This window comes from Lagopus muta, chromosome 3 (genome assembly GCF_023343835.1).
Source record: "Lagopus muta isolate bLagMut1 chromosome 3, bLagMut1 primary, whole genome shotgun sequence".
Classification (NCBI taxonomy): Eukaryota; Metazoa; Chordata; class Aves; order Galliformes; family Phasianidae; genus Lagopus; species Lagopus muta.
The window spans coordinates 49,431,823-49,459,092 of NC_064435.1; the positions used below are offsets into that span (position 1 = coordinate 49,431,823).

Below are 27,270 nucleotides of genomic sequence, written 5' to 3' on the forward strand. Positions count from 1 at the left end.
TTTGTAAGTAGATGTCTTAATCCCATAGATTGTTTCAGAAAACTCAAGATGGTTATGCAACCTATAATGTCAAGTGTAACTCTGGCAGCAGAGACTTCCTAGACTCACTGAAAGAATAGAATTGGCTTAAGGTAGTAACGTTTTCTCTACATTGCTCGCTGCATTGGAATATATTTTCTTCAGTGGTCCTTTTTGTTCTTTTTCAATCCTCTATGCGTACTGCAAAAATAAATTTTAATAGCAACCCCAAAAGAATGCATGAGTTATGACTAATTATTATTTGCACTATTTGCAAAGAAAAATGAAGATGGCATAAATAAAACACTCAAAAAAAATATCTCATTAAAAATGGTATCAGATGGCATTTACAACATACAGAGAAATGTATTGAAATTGAAGTCACTAGCACCATTCTCATATATTTAATAAGGTTTACAAAAATTTTGTCCCAGAACTCATGGCCAGTATACTGTCCTATTCAAAAAGGCATCCTCGCCTTTTGTGAGGCAGACAGAAATTAACAGCAAAAGGGAAATCAAGACAAATGCATCCTCGATCCTTTTTCATTTCTACCCTACAGTACTAATACATGAAAAATAGGATTCTGAATGTACTGCAAAAAGGATGCAGTTATAGGTATTCACTTAGCACAGAATGAGCATACGGATTTTACATTTAGCAAATGCAACCAAATTGAATTTAAGACTACAATGAGAAAGACTGATGTCACTAAGTATGCAAACTCCCATAAAAGATTTGATAGAATATGATTGATGCGTTTCAAATGCACAGCAGTCATTTTGTAAAATCAGCAAGAATTCAGCATTAGTCAGTTAGAAATGATTTCTTATGATTAAGCGTGGGTCTGATCTTGACTACTTAGCACACTTCTTATCTTCAGCAATACTGTGAGTTTTGTCTAAGAGAGAAATGCAGTACTGTGCCACAATAGTTGTGTGACCACAATCTGGAAATAAAATTATCTGTCTGCTTAAAAACAAATAGAAAGTAGTAAGAGAGGCAAACGGTCTAGCATTATTTCAGGAACTTGAGAAGAAAAATAACAATGGCATGTTGGTAGCATTAATGCTATCTCTTTTGCCTGCAGCAGTGTTTGCCCAAACTGGGAAACTACTCATCTGGCAGTTTTTAATCCAGATGACTCATAACTAGACTGACTTAGCAATGGCACAGAAAATCCATTTGGTGTGATTTTAGGAGTTCTTAGAAATACCTCAAAGGAGGGATGCAGTCTAAGATCCCTCTATCTCTATAGCTGCTATGATTGTTATGAAATAAATTATCAGAAACTCCAACTCAGTGTCCCAAAAAAGTCTGAATACTTCAATACCTTGCAGGTACAGATACCAGTTTCTTCTTCACAAGCACAAAGTCCTTCAGTGACATCACACATCTCTGCTTTGGTTCCACTTAAGTCACAGTCACAAGCAACACAGTCTGGGTAGTCCCTGTAGCCTAATGCACATCTGGAACAGTTTTGTCCTCCAAATTCAGCTTTACACTGGCACTGACCCGTCAAAACATCACACTGAAGACTATTTGAACCAGAACCACTACAGTTGCAGGCCTTACATGGAAAAAAAAAATCAGAAATAACTCTTTTAAATCAATGTTGTTAATTTTGTTACAATAAAAGCTGTACATTAAATTTAAAATATGGTAAATTTTAAAAATTTAAAACTCAATGTTTGTTAACAATTACTGTACAATATAAAATGAAGAACATCATTCATGGGATTGCTTCATTTGTATTTAAAAAAAGAAGAATTGTATGTCATTTCTATTAAACAGTCGAATGTAAAACAACCAGCTTTGTTGATTCCCAGAACCAGTTTAGAACCAAATGAGTTAAAGGAACAAGCCCCAGAAGATACAAATCAAAAATATCTTAATTAAAACAGTATTTATGGAGTGTAATAAATAAATTATAATATTGCTATGTAAATAGTGGATTATATATATATATACACACAGAAAGAAAGAGAGACAGAGAAAGAATAAATTTATACACTAGAATATATTTATAGAATGGAAAGAAAAATCTTAATACTGACATTCTTATAAGACATCCAGGAACATTAATAGGGTCTACATCTCACTCTAGCTTCACTTGTTTTCTGATCAGGAACTGAGAATCTCACTGAATCCAAAAGTAAGTTAAGCATGCAATGCAGTTCAGTGTACAACCACTACAAGCGCATTTATGTATTCTCTGGCATTCTTCACACATTTGTTGCTCACACTTTGTATTAAGCAGACTTCTCACTCTCTCAGTACTGTGTACTACACCGCATAGTCTAATACACTTTATGACCAAACAGGTTTACAATTTTGACTTCTAAATACCATTAAAAGTCTGCAGTTCTGAAAGTTAAACCCTGTTTTATCACAACAGAATTAATTTACACATATTTCCATCTCAATATCACAATGATAAATAAGAACTCTAAGGTACACTTAATTGAGCAAAGCATTTGACTTGATAAAGGTTGTAAGCAAAACAGAACTAATTTTCTGCTCAATCAATGTACCCAGGGATGGATTCCAAATACTGAGAAAACACTCAATTCAACTTGATCATTGGCAAATGGAATCAGCCTAAGAAAGGAAAACTTAATGGCTTGACAGTCTACCATCACCATATCCTCGCCTGAGTGAAATGGCACGGGAACCAGCACACTGTATTTACAAGAACATTCACAGAAAGAATGAGAGCAACTTGAAAATGCAGAGATTTAAAGAAAATTGCTACAAATCATAGAGATTGCAAACTCCTAAGAAAAGTCTATACTACACGGCTATTTTATCGTTCTTACTCTAAATAATTAAAAACAAAATAATCTTGGCTGATACTTGTACTTGTCAGGTATTTATCACATATAATGACTGATCTTGTCAAGTTGATTAAACTTGTGGTTTCTCCATTGAAATTGCCCATTATGCTCACGTAATTCTGAGGCTTTTTAAAGTCCTAGCATTTATAAAATAAAGTTTGGTTCAATGCCATATCCGATAGGAATTTACTGGGAAAACCTAATTGTGTGAATGGTTGATACCCATCGGATCTGAAGTTGTATTTTAGTGCTTAAAAATAAATGCTAACCTGCATTCAGGAAACAAACTACCTACCTTACGCCATTTACATATTTTTTTAAGTGTATAATGACTTAGAAGATATCTATATTTCATTTTTCTTAAAGCCATAATATGAATAATTGGTCAACACAGAAGCTATGTTTCTTGCTAGTCTTGATAGTCAAAATACTCTGGACCATTATTTTCGAAGACAGCATTCTTAGAAAGTTCTTCAATACACACCAGCACTAACACTTTGAAACATAAAATAGCAACTGAGATCCTCAAAACAAGAGTCCAGTTCTAGCACAGGTTTTAGTAAATGGCAAACTGCTTTGAACTGTCTTGGCCTTTCAAACAGCCTACCATACCTTGCAGCCAAGTTTAGGAGAGAGTCCCCAGTGATTTTCTTCACACAGTTCACATTTTGGTCCCCGAGTATGAGGGGGACAAATGCATTTACCAGACTCTGCATTACAGTTGTTCTGAGTATGAGCACAGTCACAGGCTGCAAAAGAATTGAGACCAAATGATTAACTTTCTCTGCTTTTTCTAAATGGAATAAATTCCATGACTGTTGATAATCTTACTTTTCTTAATGATACAGTAAGGCACTCCTTGTACTGCTTGTCCCTAACTGAGAACTAAATTACAGACAGAGTGTCAATCTTATTTTTTTAATTGAAAATCCATTATTCCTGTTTGATGTAGCCTGTTTGGTAATTTTAAAAGGAAGGCTACATTTCCACAGGGGAATCAACAAAGCCAAACAGAACTATCATGAAGAAAAGTAAATCTATAGGGAAAAATGCTACTATAAAAGGTGCAAAACTAATCAGGGATTTGATAATTAAAAGACTGTTCTTGCTAGAAAGTGGAAATTCAGAAACACTTCAAATTGCTTTAATAAAATTTACAAATGGCCTATTTTATCAAGGAGGAAATCATATTTTGAAGAATTGAACAGACAAAAATATGGCAGAAGTTTGCAATAGTAGTAGTTTTTAACTTTTGTTCCCAAGCTTAATCAAAGTGTCAGGAAACCATTCCCCAGACTTCTCGGAATATTTATCAAACCAACAGAACACTGCTGGAGTAAAAAATACAATACACTGCTGAACAAGATTTCACACAACCCCTGGAAGAATCACGGATTAGAGCTTACGTGTACAGCCACCATTCTGCAACGAGTGAAAGCCATGAGCACAGCGATCACACTTTTCTCCAGTCACTCCTGGTAAGCAGTGGCACTGCCCTTGATGATTGCAGTCTTCAGAGATGGAGCCAAATTGACTGCAGTTGCAGGGAACACAGCCAAGTCCAGTAAGCAAGCCATAATAGCCATTCTGTTGGACAAGAAGAAGATATGTTAGAGTACACCAAGTCTCTCAGTTACTTTCCCGGTCATCTGACCAGCATGAATATTGATCAGCTCTGTAAGACTGCTATGGGAGGACTACCTGGCCTCATCTCTTTGCTATTCCCAGCTGCATGCAAGTATGTACTTTAGATGAAGAAATGAATACTGAAATGGTCTCGTGATCCTCTAATCTCATTAGTGAGACTTGTTTTAAACTCTGACATTATTTTTAATTAAAGACTTTCACGAGGGCAAGGGTAGGCTGTGCTGACTAAGCAAAGATTTCTGTCAATTAAAGAGCAGAACAGAGCATGTCAGTGACCTATGGTGCATATAAATAAAAAAGTGTTCAACTCAGCTGGCACAGGGGCAGTAACTGGGCACAGAACTGCTCTGGTCTCTGAGTTAGTTCCATACTCAGCAAAGACTATAAACTGTTGTTTTGTCTCACCAGTGAATACCTATTTGTTCTTGTAACAAGCCTGTCTTTTAGCTGAATCTCTTTCTTGGTGCTCAGCCACGATATATTTATTATCACTAATTACATTTTTCAGATATTCCCAGAGTTAATTTGCAGAAGCACAGCATTAAGATACCTTCAGGTCTGTTTGTGGCGTTCAGTTTGGTTTTTTGCAGTCAGCAAACATGACTGCGCACTGTCAGGCAGTGCAACACCAGCCTGAACAGCCTGATTCAGAAGGGGGCTGAGTTACAGCTGCAAAGAGCACAGGCAGAGCAATTTGCTACTACAAAAAACAGTCTAGACAAAGCTTTGATCTCCTCTCCACCAACAAGTTCACACTTCTCTGAATTTATTTACTGCTGTTTTCTCTATCTGCTCTAGTCTGAGTTCATCCTTCTTGAACAGGGACGATCAGAATATTACACAGCAACCTAGATAGGATCTCACTGGTATATTAGGACTGTCTGTATCTTATAGAAATAACTCACTGACACGCTCTACATCGCATTTGCCTTTTCTGAAGCTGCATCACATAGTGGGCAGAGGTGCCCTACAATCCAGTAATACACTAGGGACTTTCACCTCCTCCATCCATCTCAGATCACACAAGTTTTCTTCTTAGATTCTAAGTTACACCACATTTTGTACTACTGAAATTATCAACTGTTTGGGTGTCGATCAACAATTTTAAGGCCAAAGCCTTAAATTAAAGTATTGAACAAACTGATCAAAAACGTCTGGTTTCCTACATAGCAAGCATGAATTCAAATTCCCAGAAAAATTTGAAGATGTTAAGTGAACTTATATCAATCTTTCATGCAACCAAAAAATTCCTTTTGTGTCTCCTCACACTGATGCTGGTATATGCAGATAAACAGGCAGACCAAGATATGAAAAAAACACAGGTATTGGAAACAGGTAAACATCTGCTTACCAAGCACTTGTCACATTTTTGTCCAATCACGTCTGACTTGCAGTCACAGATGCCTGTCTTGTGATGACAGATGCTGGAAAGGGAGCCATTCACATGGCACTCACAGGCTTATGTTTAGAAAAAAATAATAATAATAATAATTCATGTTTCTATGTATGCTTTTGTTATTATGCAGTATTCCAAATTTGTTACATAATTGTGTTTCACTTGTTCATCTATATCCTACAGATGCTAATATACTACAGCAAAATTTGTACTACGTATCTAGGCTAAGCAAATAAAAAACCTGCAACAAAATCTGTGAGGAGGTACATTTGGGAAGTTTGTTTTTCCTGTCCTCACATGTAAAATTCAGAAGCAGAAAACGTCTACAGCAAGTCACTGGAGGGGGAGCATTAAGCAAGCCAGAAAGTTTCAGACATATGAAATGTCAGACCCTGGCACGATGTATTCCATCCTCAGGCTAAACAAAACCCAAAACTCATAGCTTTCAATCTGTACTTGTCAACTCACAACTTGAAGGTTAACTCTTTTGGAAAATACATGCATCTTCCTATACATTCCGCTACATGCAGACCACATTTTTCTGTTCTTTACATTCTCAGAGTAGTAATAACAGCTTACCACGGCAACTTTTCTCAGTCACTGCATCCCCATAGTACCCATCAGCACACTTTTCACAGTGAAGACCTGCTGTGTTCCCCACACATTTCAAGCATTGACCTGTGGCAGTATCACAATAACCATCTTCTTGAGTGTTTACATTGCCATTGCATTCACAAGGAGCACACGACTGTCCAGGCACCAGTGGATTTCCATAGTAACCATTTGCACACCTGCACAAGAGATTAAAAAACTTCATAACAGAATAGCCCAGGTTGGAAGGGACCTCAAAAGATCACCAAGACCAAACTTTAAAAACATTTGTCTAGTTTAAATTACCTAACACCCCAATCAGCTTGAATCTTGAATGCAGCAGAAATGCAGTCACATCACTCTCCTGACTCAAGAGAGTATTTCCTGTTAAATTTGCTCTAAAGAGTCAGTGTATTACAAGCAAGGACAAAATGAGGAAAAATTTATTAGGAATGTTTTGTATGTGTGATGTAAACAATTCAAACTAGATGGGATGATGACAATCACACAGATACCCACAGATTCCTTACCCAAAGTTAGCATACATACCTTTCACACCGAGAGCCAGTATAGCCTGGAAGACATTTATCACAGACAATTCCCTCTCCTTCACTCAGCTGGCAAGTAGGACTGAAACTATCAATGGTATTTGTAGAAATTAATATTAAGACACAGAAACACAAGATAGCTGCAATTCAATATATCAAGACTCCTCAAGTCTATGTACATATCTATAAAACCACATAATCGCACATGTATCTAGATTAACACCAACGTTTTAAACATCACAGTTTGTCAAAACAGAATTATCATTTTCAAAAATTCTTGAGTTTTTTATTTCAAAGGACGACTTTAGGACTGTCTAAGAGCCTGGCCCTTCTTGCAAATTTGACAAGTATGCATACCAAGCTCCACTGTTTCAGGCATAACAGCTCCGTCCTTATGTTGTTTTCTGAACGCGAAAGATAACAGTGAATTTGTTCCAAGTTCAAGGACGAGTCTAAGTATTTCTTTTTGTACTTCGATACAAACTACATGAGCTCACTCTGCCTGTCTTAGACTACATTTGACAACTTGGCAAAACAATGTCTCTATGACACAGGCTTAAAAGAAGAGAGAAAGATAGTTCCCTCTCTTTCTCCTTTAGATTTCACAACATTTTCCTTTAACTCACTTTCTGATTTTGCTAAAGATGCAACAGAAAATCCGAAACACGCAGCTTACTTGTTTGCAGCAGAGCTCAGAGGACAGGCACAGGGCTGGCAGTCCTCAGGAGTTCCTTGGGATGGACTTCCATAAAAGCCAGGCAAGCACTGATCACAAAAAGGTCCTGTCGTGTTGTGCTGACAAGCCTGTGAGACATGGCAAAAAACTTCATATTTACTTTTGATGGTTTTCCACTCCCCTGAGGGATCTCTGCAGGAATCTGTATGCAATACAGCATTAAGATGCAAGGAAACAACCATGAACAACTTTGAAAATAAGTTTTGTTGGTTTTTTTTTTGTTGTTTTGTTTTGTTTTTTAATTGAGTTACAACAATTCCTAACTTTTTTTTTTCCTAAATTGTAAAATGTAACTTTACGTTACAAAATATTACCTAAACATGAATCTAATCTTATTTGGCATATTGCAAACTTGGACAGCAACAAATTTGGTATATATATCTTGCTGGTGCTTAGTCATTGCCTTTCAGAGATCTTTACATTTCATGAGAAATCTGAAAGCTAAATCTTCAGAATGGAGTGAGTGTGTAACTTTCACTGATGTCAGTCATGGAAGATATACATACCTGCATTCACACTGCTTAATTTTATTCAAGTTTTACTGTCAACTCGAGCAAGCAAAGTTAAGGTTTTTATTAGTCAGTATACACTGTTATTTTTTCTTTAGCTCTAATTATTCCACACTTGAAATGATAAAATAAAATGAAATAAAATCTTTAATGGAGAAAAATTTACTGGAGTCACCTCAACACATGCAGTGTAAGTAAACAATGAAAGAAAGCGTAATACACAATTTGTACCCATAACTTGCAATTTACATACATTATAAATTTGTCTCCCACAGACAAAATGCTCTCCTAATTTCTAAACAGATGCTTAAGACACAACAAGTCAGAGGACAACTTACAAAGCAAACACCTTGAGTATCACATTCAGTTGCATGCCCATTGCATTTGCAGGGTTGACAAATACCACCAAAGAGTATTCGATCCACTCGGTAGTACCCAGGGAGACAGGACTGAAAAGAAATGAGGAGAAAAAGCAGCGGCATTATGTGCTAAATGCGCGCCTCATATCATTTACAAAGAGACCACTTCCGACCACCCACTGACTCGTTCACACAGTGGTAAACTGAATGCTCTTTCAACTCTGTTGATGTCACTGCAAACTTGAACTGGATGAAGGGAATAAGAATTAGCACCATAAAACTTTGATTCAGCCCTTCGTACCCTGGAGACACATAAGTTCAGTTTTCTGCAGATGAATATATGAATTTCTGTATTATAGGACAATAAAAAACAGATGGTCTATCTCATCTGCAGAATCATTAATGATACTATGGCACACGGCTTCATATTGAAATTATTTGTCAAAATAATTCCTGCTGTTCTGCAGGTGGTGCTCTGCCTCCACAATCTTCTATTCACAGATATTCACATAAACTGCCACCTAGCCTTACACATTTGACCCTTGTGATATCTTCCGAAGACTAGCATTCCACCCTGCTAAGATTCTTATTGCCTCCATAAACCTAACTACATAAAACAGAAATGCAATGAGCAATTCAGATCTAGGAAAAGAGCTATTTGTGAGTAAGGTAAGCCTGAAACAGCTTCACAGAGCTTTTACAGCTACTCCCCCTGCAACACTAATGTTGTAACATGTATTATCATCTTTTAGTGACACCAAATGGAATTCAAGAAGTAAGCTTAAAATCCCATTCAGTGTATCAAAAAGAAAATATCTATGGTATTGTGTACAGTACACAGCATTTCACCACAGAATACACACTTTAATGGCAGTGTAATTAAAAGATGCTTGCCTTTAAAACCTAGATCCTTTCAGAAAAAAAGACCAGTTTGCACACACAAAACAGTTACCTCACATGATATTCCTGTATAACCTTGAGGACATTCACAGAATTCCACATCTGCTGATGAAGAAAGATCTATTACATTTGCACTTGCATTGTCCAGGGTCACTGAGTCCAGCCTAGGATCAAGCATGAAGACATCACAATATTTTTTTCCCCAAAATTTCATTTTAAGCAGTTTGGTTGGGACTACTGAGTATGTTACCACTGAGTATGTTGCCTCCTGGCAGCAACAGCTGAGGAATGGTCTAAAATCTGAAAAGACCATGACGGTAGTGTTGTCACTGCATTTGCAGTTCTCAGCTGGAAGCAGTTGTGCCCCCATCCTGTTATCCTTACTCTAATTCCCATTGACTTGGTGCCTTCTCCTGAAGTGAGGTTTAATCAAAAGCTCCCTGTCTGTCATTATAGAAGTACGTGAGTGGAGCAGACTTCTATTGCAGTCCTGAAGTAAGATAGGTTTAAACCACATCATGTTACTAGAGGTGTTCAAGGCCAAGTTGGATGGGGCCCAGGGCAGCCTGGTCTAGTATAAAATGGGGAGGTTGGTGGCCCTGAATGTGGCAGGGGGGTTGGAGATTCATGATCCTTGAGGCCCCTTCCAACCCTGGCCATTCTGTGATTCTGTGATCATGTCTGAACTAGACATACATTGCAGGTGGGTAAGTAGCGAGAAACAGCATTGGTTCACTGTTGGTGTATACTACAAAGCAAGGCAAAACCTCCCTAATAGTACAAACAAAAACATTTTGCAGTAGAGTAAATTTTCTCAGTAACCAGTAAAATGATAAGTGAATCTTTACAAACATTCCAGAAAGTTGAACACACTATCCCTAAAGACATAAATATAATCACTCCCCAAGGGCACAAAGTGAATTTTCTTCATGCTTAGCTATCAGGTATAATGATGTCGAAGGTAAATGCTACCAATTTAGAGAATGAGGAAGAAAAGCTACTGGTAAGGCTAAGGGAAGTAAACAAGTGATGAAGCACTGGAACTCATTCCCGTGAGACCAGTACCATTTTATTCCTGAATAATTTGGAGAACAGGTAAGAGAGATCTGCAAGAACTGATAAAGATACTGCTAATGCTGACTTGAGACTATGAAATGATAAGGTAAACCAGCCCAGACCAATTTTCCTATTAAGCATTCCCTTAGAAATGACCATCAGAACATCTACAAACAGATATTAAAAGAAATTACAGCCAGCTTCTTTATTGGTTGGTTCTCAATCATCAGTGATGGATTAACTTGCAACATACCAAAATAAGCACACTTCTGAGAGTTCAGGAGGTATTTCTCTCTAACAAAGCTGCCATTGTAATAGGGCTTTAGGGAATATTCCTTTAAGGCAGAAAACAATGATTCTGCTTTACATATCCCTAAAACAGCTGCGTGTCCTTTTCTGCACATTCCACATGAATGTGGACAACACTAGTCTTAAAAAAAATTCAATGAAGGATGTTTTCTTCTAGAAATTGTTAATGCAAAACTACAGGAACCACAAGCAGTTCTACACATGCACGAAAATAACATGAGTATATAGATTAATTTTAGTATTTTCTGTCCCTTACCTGTACACAGCTTTTTTGGCAATGTTGTAGTTGGCCCTGATCAGAAGATGGGTCACATTCACCAGAACAGTCATCAGCCTTTCTCGGTCTATGGCTTTTTTTGTATTGAAATCTATAAAATTGTCTGATACCAATCTCACTGAATTAGAGTACTCCTCATAGGGCTGTAATGACAAACCCGCTGCTCTTGTGCTCAAAATCTGACCGTTGCCCTGAAAGTGAAATACAGAAAACATTTTTCGTATCTATATGGAAATCTCATTTAGCTGTTACATTTAGTGTCAGATGCACATCCAGATAACGTAGAAAAGAAGCAAGATTTCTTTAAAAAAAAAAATTAAAAATAAAATGTCTGTATTTTCCATAGATTCAGGAAGATTGCAATCCCATTCTCTTTTGGTTCAGAGGCTTCGGAGACATTTGATTTTCTTCTAGAAAAAGAGTTAAATTAAAAATCAAACTCTACAAAACAATTTTTTTTTCTACTTTGCTCTATTAATAAGCACATATGACAAAATACAGCTTTTTCAGAGGTGCCTGAACTTCATATGGAGCCTTAGCTTTTAACTGCAATATAACTACAGAAAAGTAAACAAACAGAACAAATATTCATCTGTTTCATAAACATAAATTAATTCAGCTTATTGTAGTTGCCTTTTAAACAGAATGTTGCTCATTTAGCAATTACCACCACCTGTTTTTAGCAAGGTTAAGATTTAGGTATTTATTTTCTAAAAATAAGAATAGAATTATCTGACTACATCTTCAGAGAAACAAAGCAGAAAAGCAGAGAACTGAGTAGCAAGAAAATCTTCATAGTGACTTTCAAAACATGATTTAAAAATTAGATCTAGGAAGGAATTAAAAATTACTGCTACATAAATACTATTTTATTTTCCTTTTTTTTTTTTTTTTTTAACCTATTCATGGATTTCTAATAATGTTTGAGTAGTAGCCAGCTGAAAACCATCCACCTTAATGATGACATCCACGCTAGATACTATATCACTGTCCATACTGTCCATCGGAATGTCGTAAGACACGGTATACTTCAAATCCCCACCAAAAGCTGTGAGCTGAAATAATAAAAAAGAAAGCCTTAACAACACAACCTCCAATCAACACAAAGAGCAATGAGAAAGTCCAGTGTATTCACCCCAGAATAAAAGAACAGATTGGCTCGCAAACACTACTTTCCAAGGAAAAATTAACAGGCTGTGCCTATAAGCACAGGGACAAGTGCTGGCTTGTTGCTGCTGTTCCAGTGGGGAAAGTCAGCCGAAGGCTCTACAGAAGATTTAGATAAGTTTCAGCAATACACCCACAGGTCTTTCAACAGCAGAGGTTTATGCTACTGTCCTAGCCAAAGGGCAAAGCATGCTGGAGTTATTCACATTCCATATTCCACCTTCATGCTCCAGAACTCCACATCTGCTGCTGACTCAAAGTAAGTGAAAGAGTTTTAGCAGTTTGACCTACATTAAAGGTACATCAAATAAGAATTTGAGTGAACATTCTCCTGTGAAAAACTACTCCTTAAAGTTATACTTATTAGACTTGCATTCATTTTGTCTGTTCAAATAAATGTGCATGAGCAAAGAGATTGTACTGAAAATAATTGAAGAAGTGAGGTCACCTCTACACTCAGCACTAGTGAAATAACACATGAAGTTCTTCATCCATTTTTGGGCTTGTCAGTACAGTACAGACGTGGAAATAATGGTGAGAGTCCATCAAAAGGCCACAAAGATGGTGAAGGGCACTTGCTTTGAGACAGGAGTCACGAGTATAGGGAATGTGAGCAAGAAAGTTAGTAACAACCAAGAAAAAGAGAATATATTGTCTAGTCAAAGATAGGCTGAGAACAAAGTGGTGTGGTGAGCTCAAAGAGCAAGAGGGGGATTCTGCACTATACTTAGCCAGGAATATTATGCTTTGAGGAACAGAGACAGGTTGAGAAGTCTGGTAAACGTGGCTTTTATTTGTACTTTTTAATTATAGAAGTTATAAATATATTTCAACTATATTCATATTTTTATTACTTCTCATGAGCTGACCAAAGAACTTACACAGCAGTTCTGAAGGTTTCAGTGCATAGAAATACAGCATCAAACTGAAAGACAATGCTTTATGCTATACATGAAAGATGCAAGAGAAAAAGTACAGGGACACAGAGATGAATTTTTTGTATATTAACATCTCAGTAAGTAAACATTTTGATTAGCTACTGTTTACGTACAGTGTTTTGAGAGCAATATAGTATAATTAATGTAGGGAAATTAAGAGTTTTGACTCCAAGCAAGAACTCACTTTATTTCCTAGATACGGTTCAGGTGCTGACCAGTAGTAAGTATGTTTCAGAATTTTCACAGCATCAGTGTTGTTGATGCTTATTTGACGGGGACCATCAAATTGGCCTCGCTGAGGTTGCACACCCTTTGCATTATAGAGATCAGTAATAAGCCATCCAGCCATGTCTGAAATCTGCAAGAGAAAGTAGTCACAAAACCCATCCACAGATATTCATGTGAACTACAGAATCCATCAGACTTTCATTAACTATGCTTCTGGTGTTAATGCAAGCCAGCAGCTAAAGCCTGCAATGAAATGACATACTGACTACCTCAGAGCTGTCAAATGATGTTGAAAATCCATTTCTCTGTAAGGATATACGTGCCAGAATTTAGAGTTAGCTCAGGTGCACGTCAGAGAGAAATACAGTACATGTTGCAGCTGCCTGAGGAAAGAATATTAGGTCACTAATGTAACATATAATACCTGACTGATGGGCCATGTTAGGCTGTCACAGACATCAGAAACCCCAAAACAGAAGCATTCTGTGCAGCCTTGAGGATTTCTTTCTTGGAGGTTGTAGAATCCTGGTTTACAGAGGTCACAGTTTTCACCTTCTACATTTTCCTGTGAATGGCATATAACAATTGTTTCACATCAGCATTATTATGGTAACAATTACAGTGGTTTACATGGGATTTAGGTATAACAGCATTAAGAACGTTATAAAAGAACACAGATTTCAGCATCATATTAGGCTTATTGAATAAGATTCAAAACTTAAAATTAAAACTGATTGGAGAGAGTTATCAGAATTTGCTAGTTCATCAAAATTTAAATATACCCTGATAACAGTTCAGTGAAACTTCAGCACACAGGTAGGGTTTGAAAGTCTTCTGTCAGTTTGTCTGTATGTTTCTCAAGTAGAATGGATTTCTAGCTTACTCTGAAGAAATTAAGTGTACCTACAGCACAGCTTGCCTCTTCAGGCCACCACAGCCAGTTTCAAGGCAACAGTTCCTCAAGCAGTCATTCACACTTGCACCCCACAATCATCCCACCACTCCACTGCCACCTATTCCTAGAGGAATATCACATATCAACACCTTTAGTTCCTAACACTGGCCTGATGCTTCATTACTGTGCAAAGTGGGCACTTTACGACAGCGTGCTACATACCTCTTTCAAAATACCATTTATAGGGGTAAAAAAAAAAAAAAAAAAAAAAACCCAAAGCAGGACACTCAATATTTTTCCTTGTTAAATTTGTATAGATGTTATGCAGCTACTTATTGGAACAGTTTAAACATAAGTTTCTGAGAAACAAGTATAAAAAACATTGAGTAAATCACCATCAAATTCTGCAAGTAGATTTCAGTGGGTACCTCTATACAGTAAGATGCAAAACACTTTCCCACTACCCTTGTCCCTGACCGTGCTTCATATCAGAACAAGACATCACTGTTCTATCTCAGCCTACAGAGAACCTCACAAAGATCCCTGCTACATGTGATGATGACACCAAGACTGCAGGGCATACAGTGTCCTGCATATCTGTATTACTCTTTCAAGAAAGCCTGTATGAGCTCTGCAGTGCAATTTGAAATGTGAAGCCTGTGGACCAAATTGCACCCTGAAAAGCAGCCTCCAGTTCAATCAGAAGAGCCACTCCCAGTTCCAGACTTACATTAAATTTGGTTTCACTGAGTGACTTTCTGGATTGCCAGAGAAAAATCTGAGCCCTTTAGTAGCAACACTACCAACAGTTTAGTCTTGAGGACCAGCATTTGGCATATCAAGTTTACATAAGGCCTCTCTCTAAGCTGGTAGGTTATGAACTTTTATAAGCAAAAATACCGATCAGTTCTACAAACCACATGAAAAAGCTAGGCAATTTCTCTAGCTTTCGTTCAAAGGAGGAGGATGATTGCTTTTTAATTTGTTAATATTTATTCTGCTCACAAAGCAGCAAAATACTTTTCTGGCAGGTTCTTAATGGTAGCAGGTAAAGTATTTGTGAGCAGGCACAAGGGGCTCTCTGACCATGCACCACACTCTTTCAAGAAGCAGCCTAAGTCCAATTGCTGCTCCCTCTTCAATGGCTGCCCATATACAAGCCAAGCATGGCTCGGCCTGGGATCCACTCCTTTTGTGCACATGGAAAGCAAAGGTGCAAAAAATGTGCCTGTGCCCCCTGGACAAACAACCCCTTCACCAGGTGTTCCATCACCAGCTCAAGCCCTGGCCTAACAGATCCCCAACAATACATAAATATAGGAAAAGTACCATACAAAGGGAAATCTGAGATTATCCTGAAACAACGGGCTTTTGGAATATTGGATTTTTACAGAAACAATAACTGTGTGGTTTTTTCCAACTTCTTTATTTCTTTTTTCACAGTACACTGGGATCGCATGTTCCTTTTGTCTCTGTAACTTTACCTGGATGAAATGACTTCTTATTTCCTAATGAATACTAAGAACCTTATTCGATGGCTAGACCTCAAGAGCTGCTGTGACTGACTAGACTGTAGGGATGGGATGTGACTCTCTGATTAAGCCTCTACAATGGAAGAGGACTGAAAGCAAGGGATGCGTGCCCATGAAGTTCTGGGAATAATCCAGAGAGTGACTGTTGCATAGAAGACTGTATCTCAGCGCAAAGGGGTCTGGAGGACAACCTTTGTTTTAAATAAACAGATGGCAACATTTAAATGGATCAACAAGTGAAAACTCTCCTTGGAGTTTATTTTAAAAGTGTGAATGTCTCCCTAAGTTAGCCAGACCAGCATGGGAGTGAGGGTAGTGAATATGGTGCTCAGATCAAAACAGAACATAAGAACTTTAAAAAAATTGACAAAAGAATTTTGAAAAGAGTAAAAAGCTTGAGCTGGTGTCAACACACATTCCTTCCCAGCAGGTAGGGACACCCAGTACTGTGAGTATGTAAAGATGACTTTTGATACTACCATGAGTATATGAAGACCACATGAGTTCCCAAATGAGAACCACATTTGTACTGTGATTCTACTTTGTATTGCAAATTGCTGTTTTGTCTTTGCATAGTGAATTCAGTACACTGCTGAATCATTTTTTTAAATTGAAATCTTAGGTAACATAAAATATCTTTTTATTAGTAGAATTTGATTTAGATAGGAAATGTTTCTTCCTCTACACATAGAACATCCAGAAGTATTTGGTCAGAGAGTATTAGACTGTGACAGCTGTGTTTCACAATCAAATATTATGATAATCAAATATTACGATTATATTCAGAATGTAAAAGGGAATCACTTGTGTTACTGAGTTTACACAGCCTATGTAGGCTTAGAAACTAGAAATTCTGTCAACTTCATTGAATATTTGTAGCACACAGCTTCCTTCTCCAACGTAATTGTGCTGACAGCTAGTGACACTCTCAGTGATCTGGCCAAAAAAAAAATCTGTACGCTAGGCTCGTCCTCTGAAAGGAGACAGTTTCTTGTCCAGTTTATATCAAAATGTTCACCCATAAGCTGCAACAGCTCTAATAGTGTTACTCCAGCTCAAAAGAAAGCAAAATAGTTGTTTCTTTTTTTTTCCTCATTTAAATTGTCTGTTCAAACTATTCCTTTTTTCAGGACTCTGGTTATTTATACATTTAATGATTTGGATTAGATAAATCATGCAAAAGAACTAAGCAGTTTCAGAAAATCTGTCCAACAAACCATGGCGTTTTTTGGCTCCTACTTGCTGTCATACTTGGCAACAAATATATAAACTACTGGCTAACATTTGGTTCAAAAAATTGTATGTTACTTCTTTAAATGATACAGAGCTCTATAATACAGTTTAGAATCTACAGCTGCAAGATATTTCAAGGGTACTGAACGTTTACCAAAAATAAAAGCAGTCACGGAAAATCTGCTTTGTTTTTTTTTTTTGTTAAAATTATTGATGGTTTATATTTTGTAATCAAATACAATCAGATTTCATACATATGTCTAATTTAGTCATTCCAAAAGTTTTGCCCAAATGCACAGTTACTTTGCAAAAAGCAGGTGTTATAAACACACCCATTCTTTACATGTGGTTAGTGGCTTTTAAGAGAAACATTAGCTCATTGCTAAAAACAAACCCAGCTAGGTACACTGTCATTCCCTCTAAGATTCTTTCTTACACTCATAACTGCAGTTATTATTCAGTTTTAATGTCAGTCAGGCCCATTTTTATAGAAAAAAACATACAGAGTATTCAAAAAATATAACAAACTATTCAACATATGATACCGTATATTTTAAGTACAGAGAATAGTTAGTAATTTTAAGTTTTAGTTTGTTGTGTGTACAGTCACACCAAGGTATTTGATATAAAAGAAGTGAGGTCTCTAGTTAATGAAGAAGTTTTTCTTACTAAAAAAAAAAAAAAAAAGAAGAATTTACAAACTCATTCCACAGTTGCCTTTTAAACAGAAATGAGAGTTTAATACTCACTTTGCAAAGACAAGGTTCTGTGCATGGATCTTCATTAATGCTACCAACAAGGCTGCAGTTGCAACGCAAGCAGTTTGGATAACCCCGATATCCAAATGCACAACGGTCACATTTTTCCCCTGTGTAACCATCTCTGCATTGACACTGCCCTGGCCAAGTCCCTTGAAGAGCAAAAACAGAAAGGTAAGAGAAGGCAGCACGCTGGATTTAAAATGTCTCAGAACATATGAGTAACTCAGCATTCCTTTTTTATTATACTCTGTACATTCCACCTAGGTACTTGGCATAATGTCAGCTTCACCATCTATTTTTTGTTCTTAGAGTACCAGATGCACAGAAACTGCAGCCTATTTCATTTTGTGACAGTTCTAATAGCATTCATAAGCAACAGCGTCAGATTTCAATCCTTCTCATTGTTTCACATGCTCAGAGCTTGTCATCTCCCACACAAGACCATATTCAGGAACCTGACATTTCCTTCACCTCTCCTTTCTAAATATTTACCATTGTTCTGAAGTGCTACCTAACTGGCAGCCACTGACAAGAAGGTACTGTTCCCTCATACCTTCACTGCCCAGAAACGTTAGCAAGATTTGAAGTTTAGAGAAAATAACATTTTCTGCTCCCTTACCATGCTGTGAATCAGACTGGTGCTCATCTTTAACACAGACAGAACTCAGAGACCCAAATGGATCGCAGCCACAAGGATAGCATGGATGATCGTCATAGGGAGAAACCTACAAAACAAATATTCTCTGTAAAATTCCCAAGTTATTAACTGGGAAAAATAATGTTACATCTGTTTCTTGTCTGTGAAACTAATATGAATGAAAACCAGAAATGCTGCTATGCAGCAACAGATCAAGGGACTCAATGTAATTTTAGCAAACAGAAGATTAGGGGATTGCAATCAAGAAAAAAACTTAGATATAGGAACACGATTTGGTCTTCAACAGCACAGTCAAAGGTAGAGTAACTAATGTTTGGAAGTTGTTGCCTGACACATATAGTCTAAATATTTTTTAGCGTGACAGCAATTAATCACTGTGATGGCTTGCCAAAGATAGTGGAAATGTTTGATACAAGAATGGGCACTTGTAGCAAAGACACTCCAGTTCAAAGAGGAAGGAAATGAGAAGAAATCCTTGGCTCTGTGTTCAGCGGGAAGACAGATTATCTACTCATGAAGATTTGGTACCAACTTCAAAATCTATACAGCTTTGAACTACAAGGCAATGCAATTTTATGGCAAGGATTTCCTTTTTTTTTTTTTTTAAGGGAAACCTGAAATTTTCCTTTGAGGTACTTGAAATGTAAAGCAAATATATAATGACTCATGGACATGTATTCGTTAGCTAGGAATTGAATACTTTTCTTCAGCGCTTCTTATAACAAGCGAATTAGCCAATCTCAGACTTAGGTTTAATTCTTCTTATTGGCTGTAGGTGCTGTCTAATCAAATTCACACAGACTCACCCTTCCTCTCTGCATCTATTTACGTTGGATTTCTAAAGCACGGGCTTTCGTATATGTGTGAAAATTTTCTGTAGTAAGACCTTGTGGGAAAGAAATTCAGTTTCTCTTTCTTGTGGGGACTTCTAACACTGCAGGAACTTCACATTTACTCATTAGACATACAATAATGAATGTCTTGTGTGGAACTTAGGTCATTTTTCCAAAGAGTCACACTTGTCAATAAACAGGAAAGTAGGCTTAGAGACCACATATTCTACAATAAACACATCAAGAGGAAGAATTTTTGACATCATATTTCATGAAGCAGAGTTCAACCTTAGAACCATGAAAGGACCCTTTATAACATTGGTTGAAATGGGCTGTTATAGTACAGGACACAATTTTGGCACTTATAAAGACACTGAATCTTTAATGTTAGCACTTTTTAGAGGTTTATCCAAATGAGAAAAAGGTTTCCTATCACAATTACATTTCCATTCTAGGAAAACATATCTACTTATTCTTTTCTTCTACAACAGCTTCTTTTAAAGCAATAAGACCTGCACTCCCTCACAAGCATTTTATGCTTTTCTCTGGAAGTTTTGGTGGTATGTAATCTATAAAAAAAATCACGTACAGTTTTTAGTTATTCTGCAATGAATATATGTTTGAATGAACAATGAGTTGAAATATATATCATATCACACTATCATTAACCAAAACACTAGGATGTTATTTCCCAAATCTTACTTTCTGTGGTCTAAAATATCCATCAGCACACATTTCACAGTTGATCCCAGTAGTATGTTGAGAACAGTTTAAACAGACACCACCTCCTGTGTACTGGCCATGAATATTCATGCTCCTTTTTTGATCTGCAATACTCTGATTGTAATAACAATCCTCAGCTTTGTTATGACAGTTGCACTCTAAGAAGGAACAAAAAAGAAATACATTTTTTTATTATTTATGTTGTGTAACAGTTCCTACAACATTGATGCTTTCCAAAGTGGAAATGCAAGAAGGAGAGCATATAAATTCATTTCAGAAGTGTGATTTTCTTCCCATTAACCACGCTGTATGCTTCAGCAGTCTCAAATACATTCTGTTTCTTAGCAAGTAAGCACATTTCAAAAATACTGTCACTGCTTCAATAGGATTCCTTTTGGCAGTATTCCGTAAATCACACTCCTGTGAGGAGTGATGCCAATACTGATGTGCGCTATCACTATTAACTGCTCTTAAATATTCTGTCCTTTGGTTCTTAACTGTCTGCAGCTAGTGCCAGGCATTAGTAATGCAGAGGGAAAATGCACTAGCTGGCCCTTGAGACACTCATTGGCACAGCTTAATTCAATCCATCAAATAATATGGAAAGCAGTGGGGTAATTTATTTCAAAACATTTGTTATCGGAACAAAGGGTTTTTTTTAATCTGTTGAAATTTATGATCAAGTAAGAAATCTGCATTTCAATTAGCTAACAAAATGATTGATGCGAAGCTGCTAGTTTTTACATGAGTATAATAAATCTCCAAGACTCTTTTGTCTGATCCTCTTTGAAAGTTTTATTGCACGACACGTCTATGAGCCTAACAGTTGTATTGGGTAGAATACTTAAAAAGATCTAAACAGCTATGACTAAGGTAGGTCATTTTTGGATGCTTTGGAGAATTAGTGTAAATTTCTATGAAAAGCAACTTCCAGAAAGAATGTAATTCTTAATGAATTTATCTAAATGTTTGTGCAAACTTACTCTCACATTTGTTCCCAGCAGAAATGGTTCCTGGTCTCCATGGTTTTTGATGGTAACCCGGACAGCATCTGTTACAGCTCTCGCCACACGTGTTATGCTCACACTGGCACTGCAATTTCTAAGAAAAAAAAAAATCTTTAAATAATTTTAAAAGAATAATTTCTCAATGTTCCCAAAAATCTGTCTAATATCAGCTTTACTCCCAAAATAAGGCAATGATAAATGCTCCACAACCGTGCTATGTTAACTACTGAAAAATAGTCTTTCTACAAAAAGAGGGGCAACTCTCCTGTGTTGCAAAACAGGCAATATCTGGAGATCCTCAAACCATTTAATTTCAACATCAAAGAGAAAGAGTTCATTTCAAAAAAAGTTGAATTACCAGAGACCCAGATATGCTTAGAAAGCAAAGGAAAAAAATTATAGCAAATCATTTGTATGCATCATGTAATAAGATCTTTTTTAGACTCTATTTTCCATTCACCTTAGGCAAATTGGACTAGTTATATTGTGAAAATAGATCAGTGAGATTAAAGAATACCTTTGTGACTTCATCCAGGGGGCAGCTTCGAGCGTGTCCATAGCAAATACACATGCCACCAACAGAGATGTCCTTTATTGAATAGTAGTACTACAAAAATCAAAGATAGAAAAAAGGTGAATAGATTTACACCTATTTCTGTCTTCCCTCCTACATAATAAAATGACAGCACATCTCTATTTTTTTACTTGAAAAATGCTTGCAAAGTACAAGAGACTTTGAATTTCTCTTACCTGGAGAATCCTTTCATTTAGCGAATTTCTATATTTTTCCTATGTTTTTCCTCAGTGGTTCAAAGCAGTGATTAACTCTTAAGTATAAAGAAGTACACACAATTCCTAAGCTTCAAGAAATATCACTGAATGTGACTTAAGCCAAAATTTGCTTTTATAAGAGCCTTTTTTCACCTTATAAAAGCAATGAAGAAGAACAACTACTATTTTTGAATTTAAGTTTGTGAAGTCTGAGTATGCTTTCTAAAATGAGAACTCTGCCTTCCTTTAAAATCTCTTTGTGCACTTTATTCCAGACAAACTCCTTCCTACTAGTGTGAGACACTGTTCTATGCTATCCAAATTTTTAGCTTGAGATTCAGTGATACAGTAGAATAGTATCTATTTATATTGCCATGTGGTGAGCAAAAGCAGCATGTGTAAGGAAAGGATTTAACTTGCAAGGCAAAGAAAAGGCAGGAAAGACCATCTGGGTTCAGTTACAGCTGGAGTATCAACATGGTTGGCCTGTTGGTATCCGGGGAAGTACTACAGAGGAATGAAAAGAAATACTTTTTTGACTACACTTCTAAGCAAAAAGTTCAAGACTCTCAGACCTAACAACCCTACAGTCATCTGCTTCAGGATGAAGAGTTGGTCCTGCGTGGTCAGACCTGGTGACTTCATGGACTGTTGTTTTGGTTTTTTTTAAGGATCCTGGAGTTGGAGCAAACTAGCCTCTTTCATTGAACACTGAATTTTTAATGTCTTTAAAATTTTTATGATGTTTAGCATTTTAGTCTTTTTTTTTTTTAATTGTTGTGGTGTTGGATTACAATACATAAATAATTTAATGAGCATTAAGTCCTTATGTACAAAAAAGGAGATCCAGACTGGGAGAAGTTGGAGGACCAAGTAGCTCACTCCATTGCCATTTCTTCCCTTTTATCTTGTTTTCTTAAAACTCATACTGTATGTGCCTCACAGCAGCTGTGCACAGCTTGAAGTTGAACAAGAGACCAATGCTAACCAAATGCTACAGAGAGAAATAAATAAAGAAATTAAATACAGAAACAAAACTGCTGTTGAACTCTTAGAAAAGTTCTGCTTCAGCAGTTTTGATTATATACTAGATCACTGATAAAATGGTTATCAACAACCAGATGTCATGCCTTCAAAAAGAACAGAAATGGAATGCAGAAATGTGGAAGTGATTACCTTTTTGTCATTGACTGCACAGTGTAGGGACACTGAGTGAGATATCAGGACTTGGGAACCCTGACCCAATAAATCTCACACCTTACGGAGATGAAGGTGTGTAGCTTTTCATGCAAAATGCACTAAATTATGCTGGCTAGGCTAGTACTAAGCCTTGGATTACACAACAATGTACAGTATGAAAGCAATGGAAATATTTATTCTCAGAACCTTGTTCTCCATGTAAACTGCATGCTTGTATGATTTCGTGTCAAAAATCCCTTTTTGCCGTGTATTTCTTGATATTACAATACTATCAATGTATCCAAATATCTACTAGGCTGCTCCATGGGAACATCTCATCAGTTTAGCCGTTGTGTTAACTGTTTTCTTGTGTCCAGTAAAGCACAGCAGGAACAGCTGTTCAGTCCTCTGTGCATGCAGTCCTCATGCTAGCAGCTCCCACATGAGGCAGATGGAATGAGCAGAACATACAGATTTTTTTTGCTTCAGAAATGCTACAACTGAACAGGCACCTCTGCTCAAGATGAGAGCACGGCTGCCTGCTAAAAGTACCTACCAAAGTCTGCTAAGAGACAGGTTCCTTTCTACCTTCTATACCCAGCTACTCAACCAGACTTCATAGCACCATACACTCCTAGTTTCCTCCTCAACACACAGTCACACTGCTGCATGTATAATAGTTCGGCAAGAAGCAGCATCTCTGCACAAGAATTGCCTGCATCAGAGAAGCCACAAATGCAAGGGGCACGTTGCAGTGAAAGTGAGGAGGATTCTAGATTCTACTCTAGCTTAGCTGCTTGTGGATGTTCTTAAAGAAATACTCAAAAAAGAGTTGAGAAATGAACATTTCTTGTATTTTTCTGTCCTCAGAAATTCTAACTTCGTAGAAGAACTTGAAGCCACTGACCACTTAGCTCACCAATTTTAGGTAAATTAAGAAGATGTCAAAACAGTTAAATATAAAGCAGAAATATTGCAGAAAATTTAATTATGGCAAGCACTGTTACTAGGAGCTCCAAAATCATGTTTCTGTAAGATGCTGAGGCAGTCAAAGTGTTTTGCTGTCTCAGCTTCCCCACTTTCAAAATCAAATGTGTATTTGTGTAAATTATTATTATTTCTGGCCTTAAAAACAATTGATTAAAATGTCTTTAAAAAAAAAAAGTGAAGAAAATTCATCATGGCAAGATTTTCAAACAATTCTCTTTATGAATCAGACCACTGAAATCCTTAATGCATTAGAAATCATATTGCAGTTGCATAAAGAGCAACCTCAAATGACACTTGCAACAGTCAAACTACACTTTGTTCTTTCCTCCCAGGGTATTAGAGATTAAATCATTTGAGCAAATAAATCAAAAAGTAAACAAAATTAAAAATCTTTTAAAAACAGAGTTGTCTCTGGCAAAATGTCATGTTAATAACATTGGAAGGAAAGGAAAAATCTGTTAATAACCTTTCAGAACAATTCAGTGGATGGCAAAGTTGAAGTAGTTTCTCAGAGACCAGAAAAGGCTGTCCCACCCTGTCATACTGAGTAGTGTTTCTGAACAATCAGCTTACCCTTCTGGTAACAATGGGATCGAGTTCTTTTGGATCGTGATGGCTGAGAGTCATGAGGTCAGCATTAAGGGTTCTAATACGCTGCAGTCGTAGGCGAATGTATCGCGCAGAAGTAAATTCCAAAAGCTTTTGTGAAGGATCATCAGCGCTAGGCCTGCCGTTGATCAGAGATGTGTGAATCTGAGAAGAGGCTCTGAATTAATCATAAATGTAACTGCGATCCATTTACAACAACATCTTAGTGTGAGAAATAAACATGTAACACTTAAGTTTGTTTTTCAGAAACTCAGGATAGTGAGATGTTAAATTAATTAAAATTATATTCCCCACTCTCAACCGGCAGGTAGAATTCTTGCTTCCTGATTTACAAGGTTCTGAAACCACCACTCATGTCTCATTGTAAAGTCTCATGTTCCTGGACTTTTGTGGAAATAGCATAAGGAGAAGAATCATACCACAGGCTAATCGTTACTTCCTCTGTTTTTCTTCATCTTCCTTACTGACATGGAACATGTAACTCCAGCCATAAGCAAAATTTTGCCATTACAGATCTTTCCTGCACAATTTGTAAATATTGCAAACTATAACTGAGCACATGCTCAGTATGGAGACATTAATCCTATATCCCATTGGGATAGAGCTGCCTAGTCAGCAAGGAACTCTCAGTGATAAGAGAGTACAGTGGGAAGCCACAAGTTGGATGACAACTGAAAGCTGAAGGCTGCCACCGCAAAACCACCCATCTGGTCTCCATCTCTCTGTCTACACAATCCCATGCTGGCTCCAGTAAGATGGCTTTTGGTCTCAAGATGTGCAATTTATTTTAGCAACAGCTCCCTGCTCCTTTCCAAAGCAACTCAGGACCACACAGTTTGTGCTACATTTTGAGGGAGAAAGTACAAAATGAGACCAACATGCCACAAACAGATGTCAAAGAGTACATCTATCGTCCATCACAAGAGTCATGCTCTGAATTCATCTGCTACGCTTTAAACTGCAAAGCATATCACTTATGCAGAGAAATTTTGTCTCACATATTACTCTTGAATTTACAGTTTGAATTTTGTCCACTACTGTCAAATAATACCTGGCATTTCACTTTAGTTTCTCCTGCCACTAGCTCCAATTCAATATGTATATGTATATGAATATGTATTCTCTCTGCTCACGAATAGTGCTTTCAAGTAATGAAAAGTGAAATTTTATACACATCTCAATTCTAAACCTACCCATTGGGTAGAGCAGTAGAAATTTTGTAAAAATGCACTGTAATTTATACAGGAATCTTTCCTACCAGGAAAAGGAAGAAACAGTAGGAGTAGATACTAACGTGTTAACAAAGAAAAAGAATAATTCTCCGTGTTCACTGCTATATTTGGCTAATATACTGCTTACACATGATTATTATTGGTATAGTAAGTATACCAATATATTTGGTTTATACATGTTTGCGTTATTTATGCTCCTTAATTGAAGACCATTTCCCAGCAATTGCAGTTTTAGCCTTGGAATTTAACACAAACTCTGACTTCATAACATAAATTACTGGAAGCTGATTTTCAAGCAGTATGGTTCAGGTTGATAGAATATACAACTGTGCTATTATACCTCTTTAAACCTGGCAAAATGTCTGAGTTAGCTAAAATGTCATTTGGTTACATACACATTTAGACATGTGGTCCTTTTACCCTATTTGTTCTTTCAGACTAGCATTACAAGCAAAGCATAGAACAGCAGCTTGTAACAAGTGCTAAAAAAAGGTTTGTAGAGGTCAGCTGATTTGCAGGACTTCCGAGAGCCCCATATTTATGGTTATTATTCTGACCAGAACCAACTGTAAAGCACTAATAATACATATTCTTAAAAGAGTGCCAGGAATATAGGTGTGCCTAATATAGGTTTTGAGATTCTCTGTGCAAGGAATACTCATGTCTGCCTGCAGTTTCAGCTACAAAGGAGCAGTCTGTTCTTTGTGACAGCAATTCAATTTGGACTTTCTTTTTTAATGCTTCTGTTATGTTTTTATGTTATCACATTTAGAAATGTTCCAGATAGTGCTGTTGATTGTACATGTGCCACCCAATTCTTTGTACATCTCTGGTTTCAATGTATCATTTCTTCATGTGGCTGCCCCTATGAAATAATGACACAAGTACAGTTAACAGAGTTTGCTAAAAGAAAGAACAATCAACAGTGAGGCTGCACGACTTATAATTCTTCCAATTATACAAGGTCCCTGAAACAATGCCAAGGCCAGTTTAGGAGCTCCAGCTGTGCCTAGCACTTCAACAGTTCTTACAGCCTTATCTCACAACCAGGTGTTCCTAACACAGGAATTTTTGTTATTAAATGAAAAACTTAGCAGAACATAGAATTTCTGTTGTAGTTGTCTCCAGAATAAAGGAACTACTACTACACAGTTTATAGGGAGGGAGAATAAAGGATTGAATAATAGGAATACGTGGAGTGAATGACAAGTTACCCTAACTTTTAGAAGCTTGCTATACTGGTATATGATGTAAAGATAGTAAAATTAAAGAATAACAGATTATCTGGTAGTGCTGAGGGAGTTGAACTCTAACTGGGATGCAAATGTTTT

General features: G+C 36.9%; 1 protein-coding gene across 3 annotated transcripts in view; it reads right to left on the bottom strand.

Annotated features, from left to right (window-relative positions):
• The window catches only part of LAMA1 (laminin subunit alpha 1), a 101,121-nt gene that overhangs the window by 43,311 nt on the left and 30,540 nt on the right, over positions 1 to 27,270 (bottom strand). For all 3 annotated transcript variants that reach the window (XM_048938524.1, XM_048938525.1, XM_048938526.1), the window contains exons 5-23: positions 24,672 to 24,851; positions 21,676 to 21,765; positions 21,135 to 21,252; positions 20,131 to 20,309; positions 18,557 to 18,662; positions 17,926 to 18,086; positions 13,941 to 14,081; positions 13,473 to 13,646; positions 12,137 to 12,238; positions 11,163 to 11,374; positions 9,594 to 9,705; positions 8,621 to 8,731; positions 7,714 to 7,841; positions 7,039 to 7,125; positions 6,478 to 6,689; positions 5,854 to 5,960; positions 4,262 to 4,442; positions 3,468 to 3,604; positions 1,352 to 1,588 (exon numbers count right to left, since the gene is read on the bottom strand). In XM_048938524.1, coding sequence (XP_048794481.1) covers positions 1,352 to 1,588; positions 3,468 to 3,604; positions 4,262 to 4,442; positions 5,854 to 5,960; positions 6,478 to 6,689; positions 7,039 to 7,125; positions 7,714 to 7,841; positions 8,621 to 8,731; positions 9,594 to 9,705; positions 11,163 to 11,374; positions 12,137 to 12,238; positions 13,473 to 13,646; positions 13,941 to 14,081; positions 17,926 to 18,086; positions 18,557 to 18,662; positions 20,131 to 20,309; positions 21,135 to 21,252; positions 21,676 to 21,765; positions 24,672 to 24,851 — 2,775 coding nt within the window. The remainder of the gene's footprint in view (positions 1 to 1,351; positions 1,589 to 3,467; positions 3,605 to 4,261; positions 4,443 to 5,853; positions 5,961 to 6,477; positions 6,690 to 7,038; positions 7,126 to 7,713; positions 7,842 to 8,620; positions 8,732 to 9,593; positions 9,706 to 11,162; positions 11,375 to 12,136; positions 12,239 to 13,472; positions 13,647 to 13,940; positions 14,082 to 17,925; positions 18,087 to 18,556; positions 18,663 to 20,130; positions 20,310 to 21,134; positions 21,253 to 21,675; positions 21,766 to 24,671; positions 24,852 to 27,270) is intronic.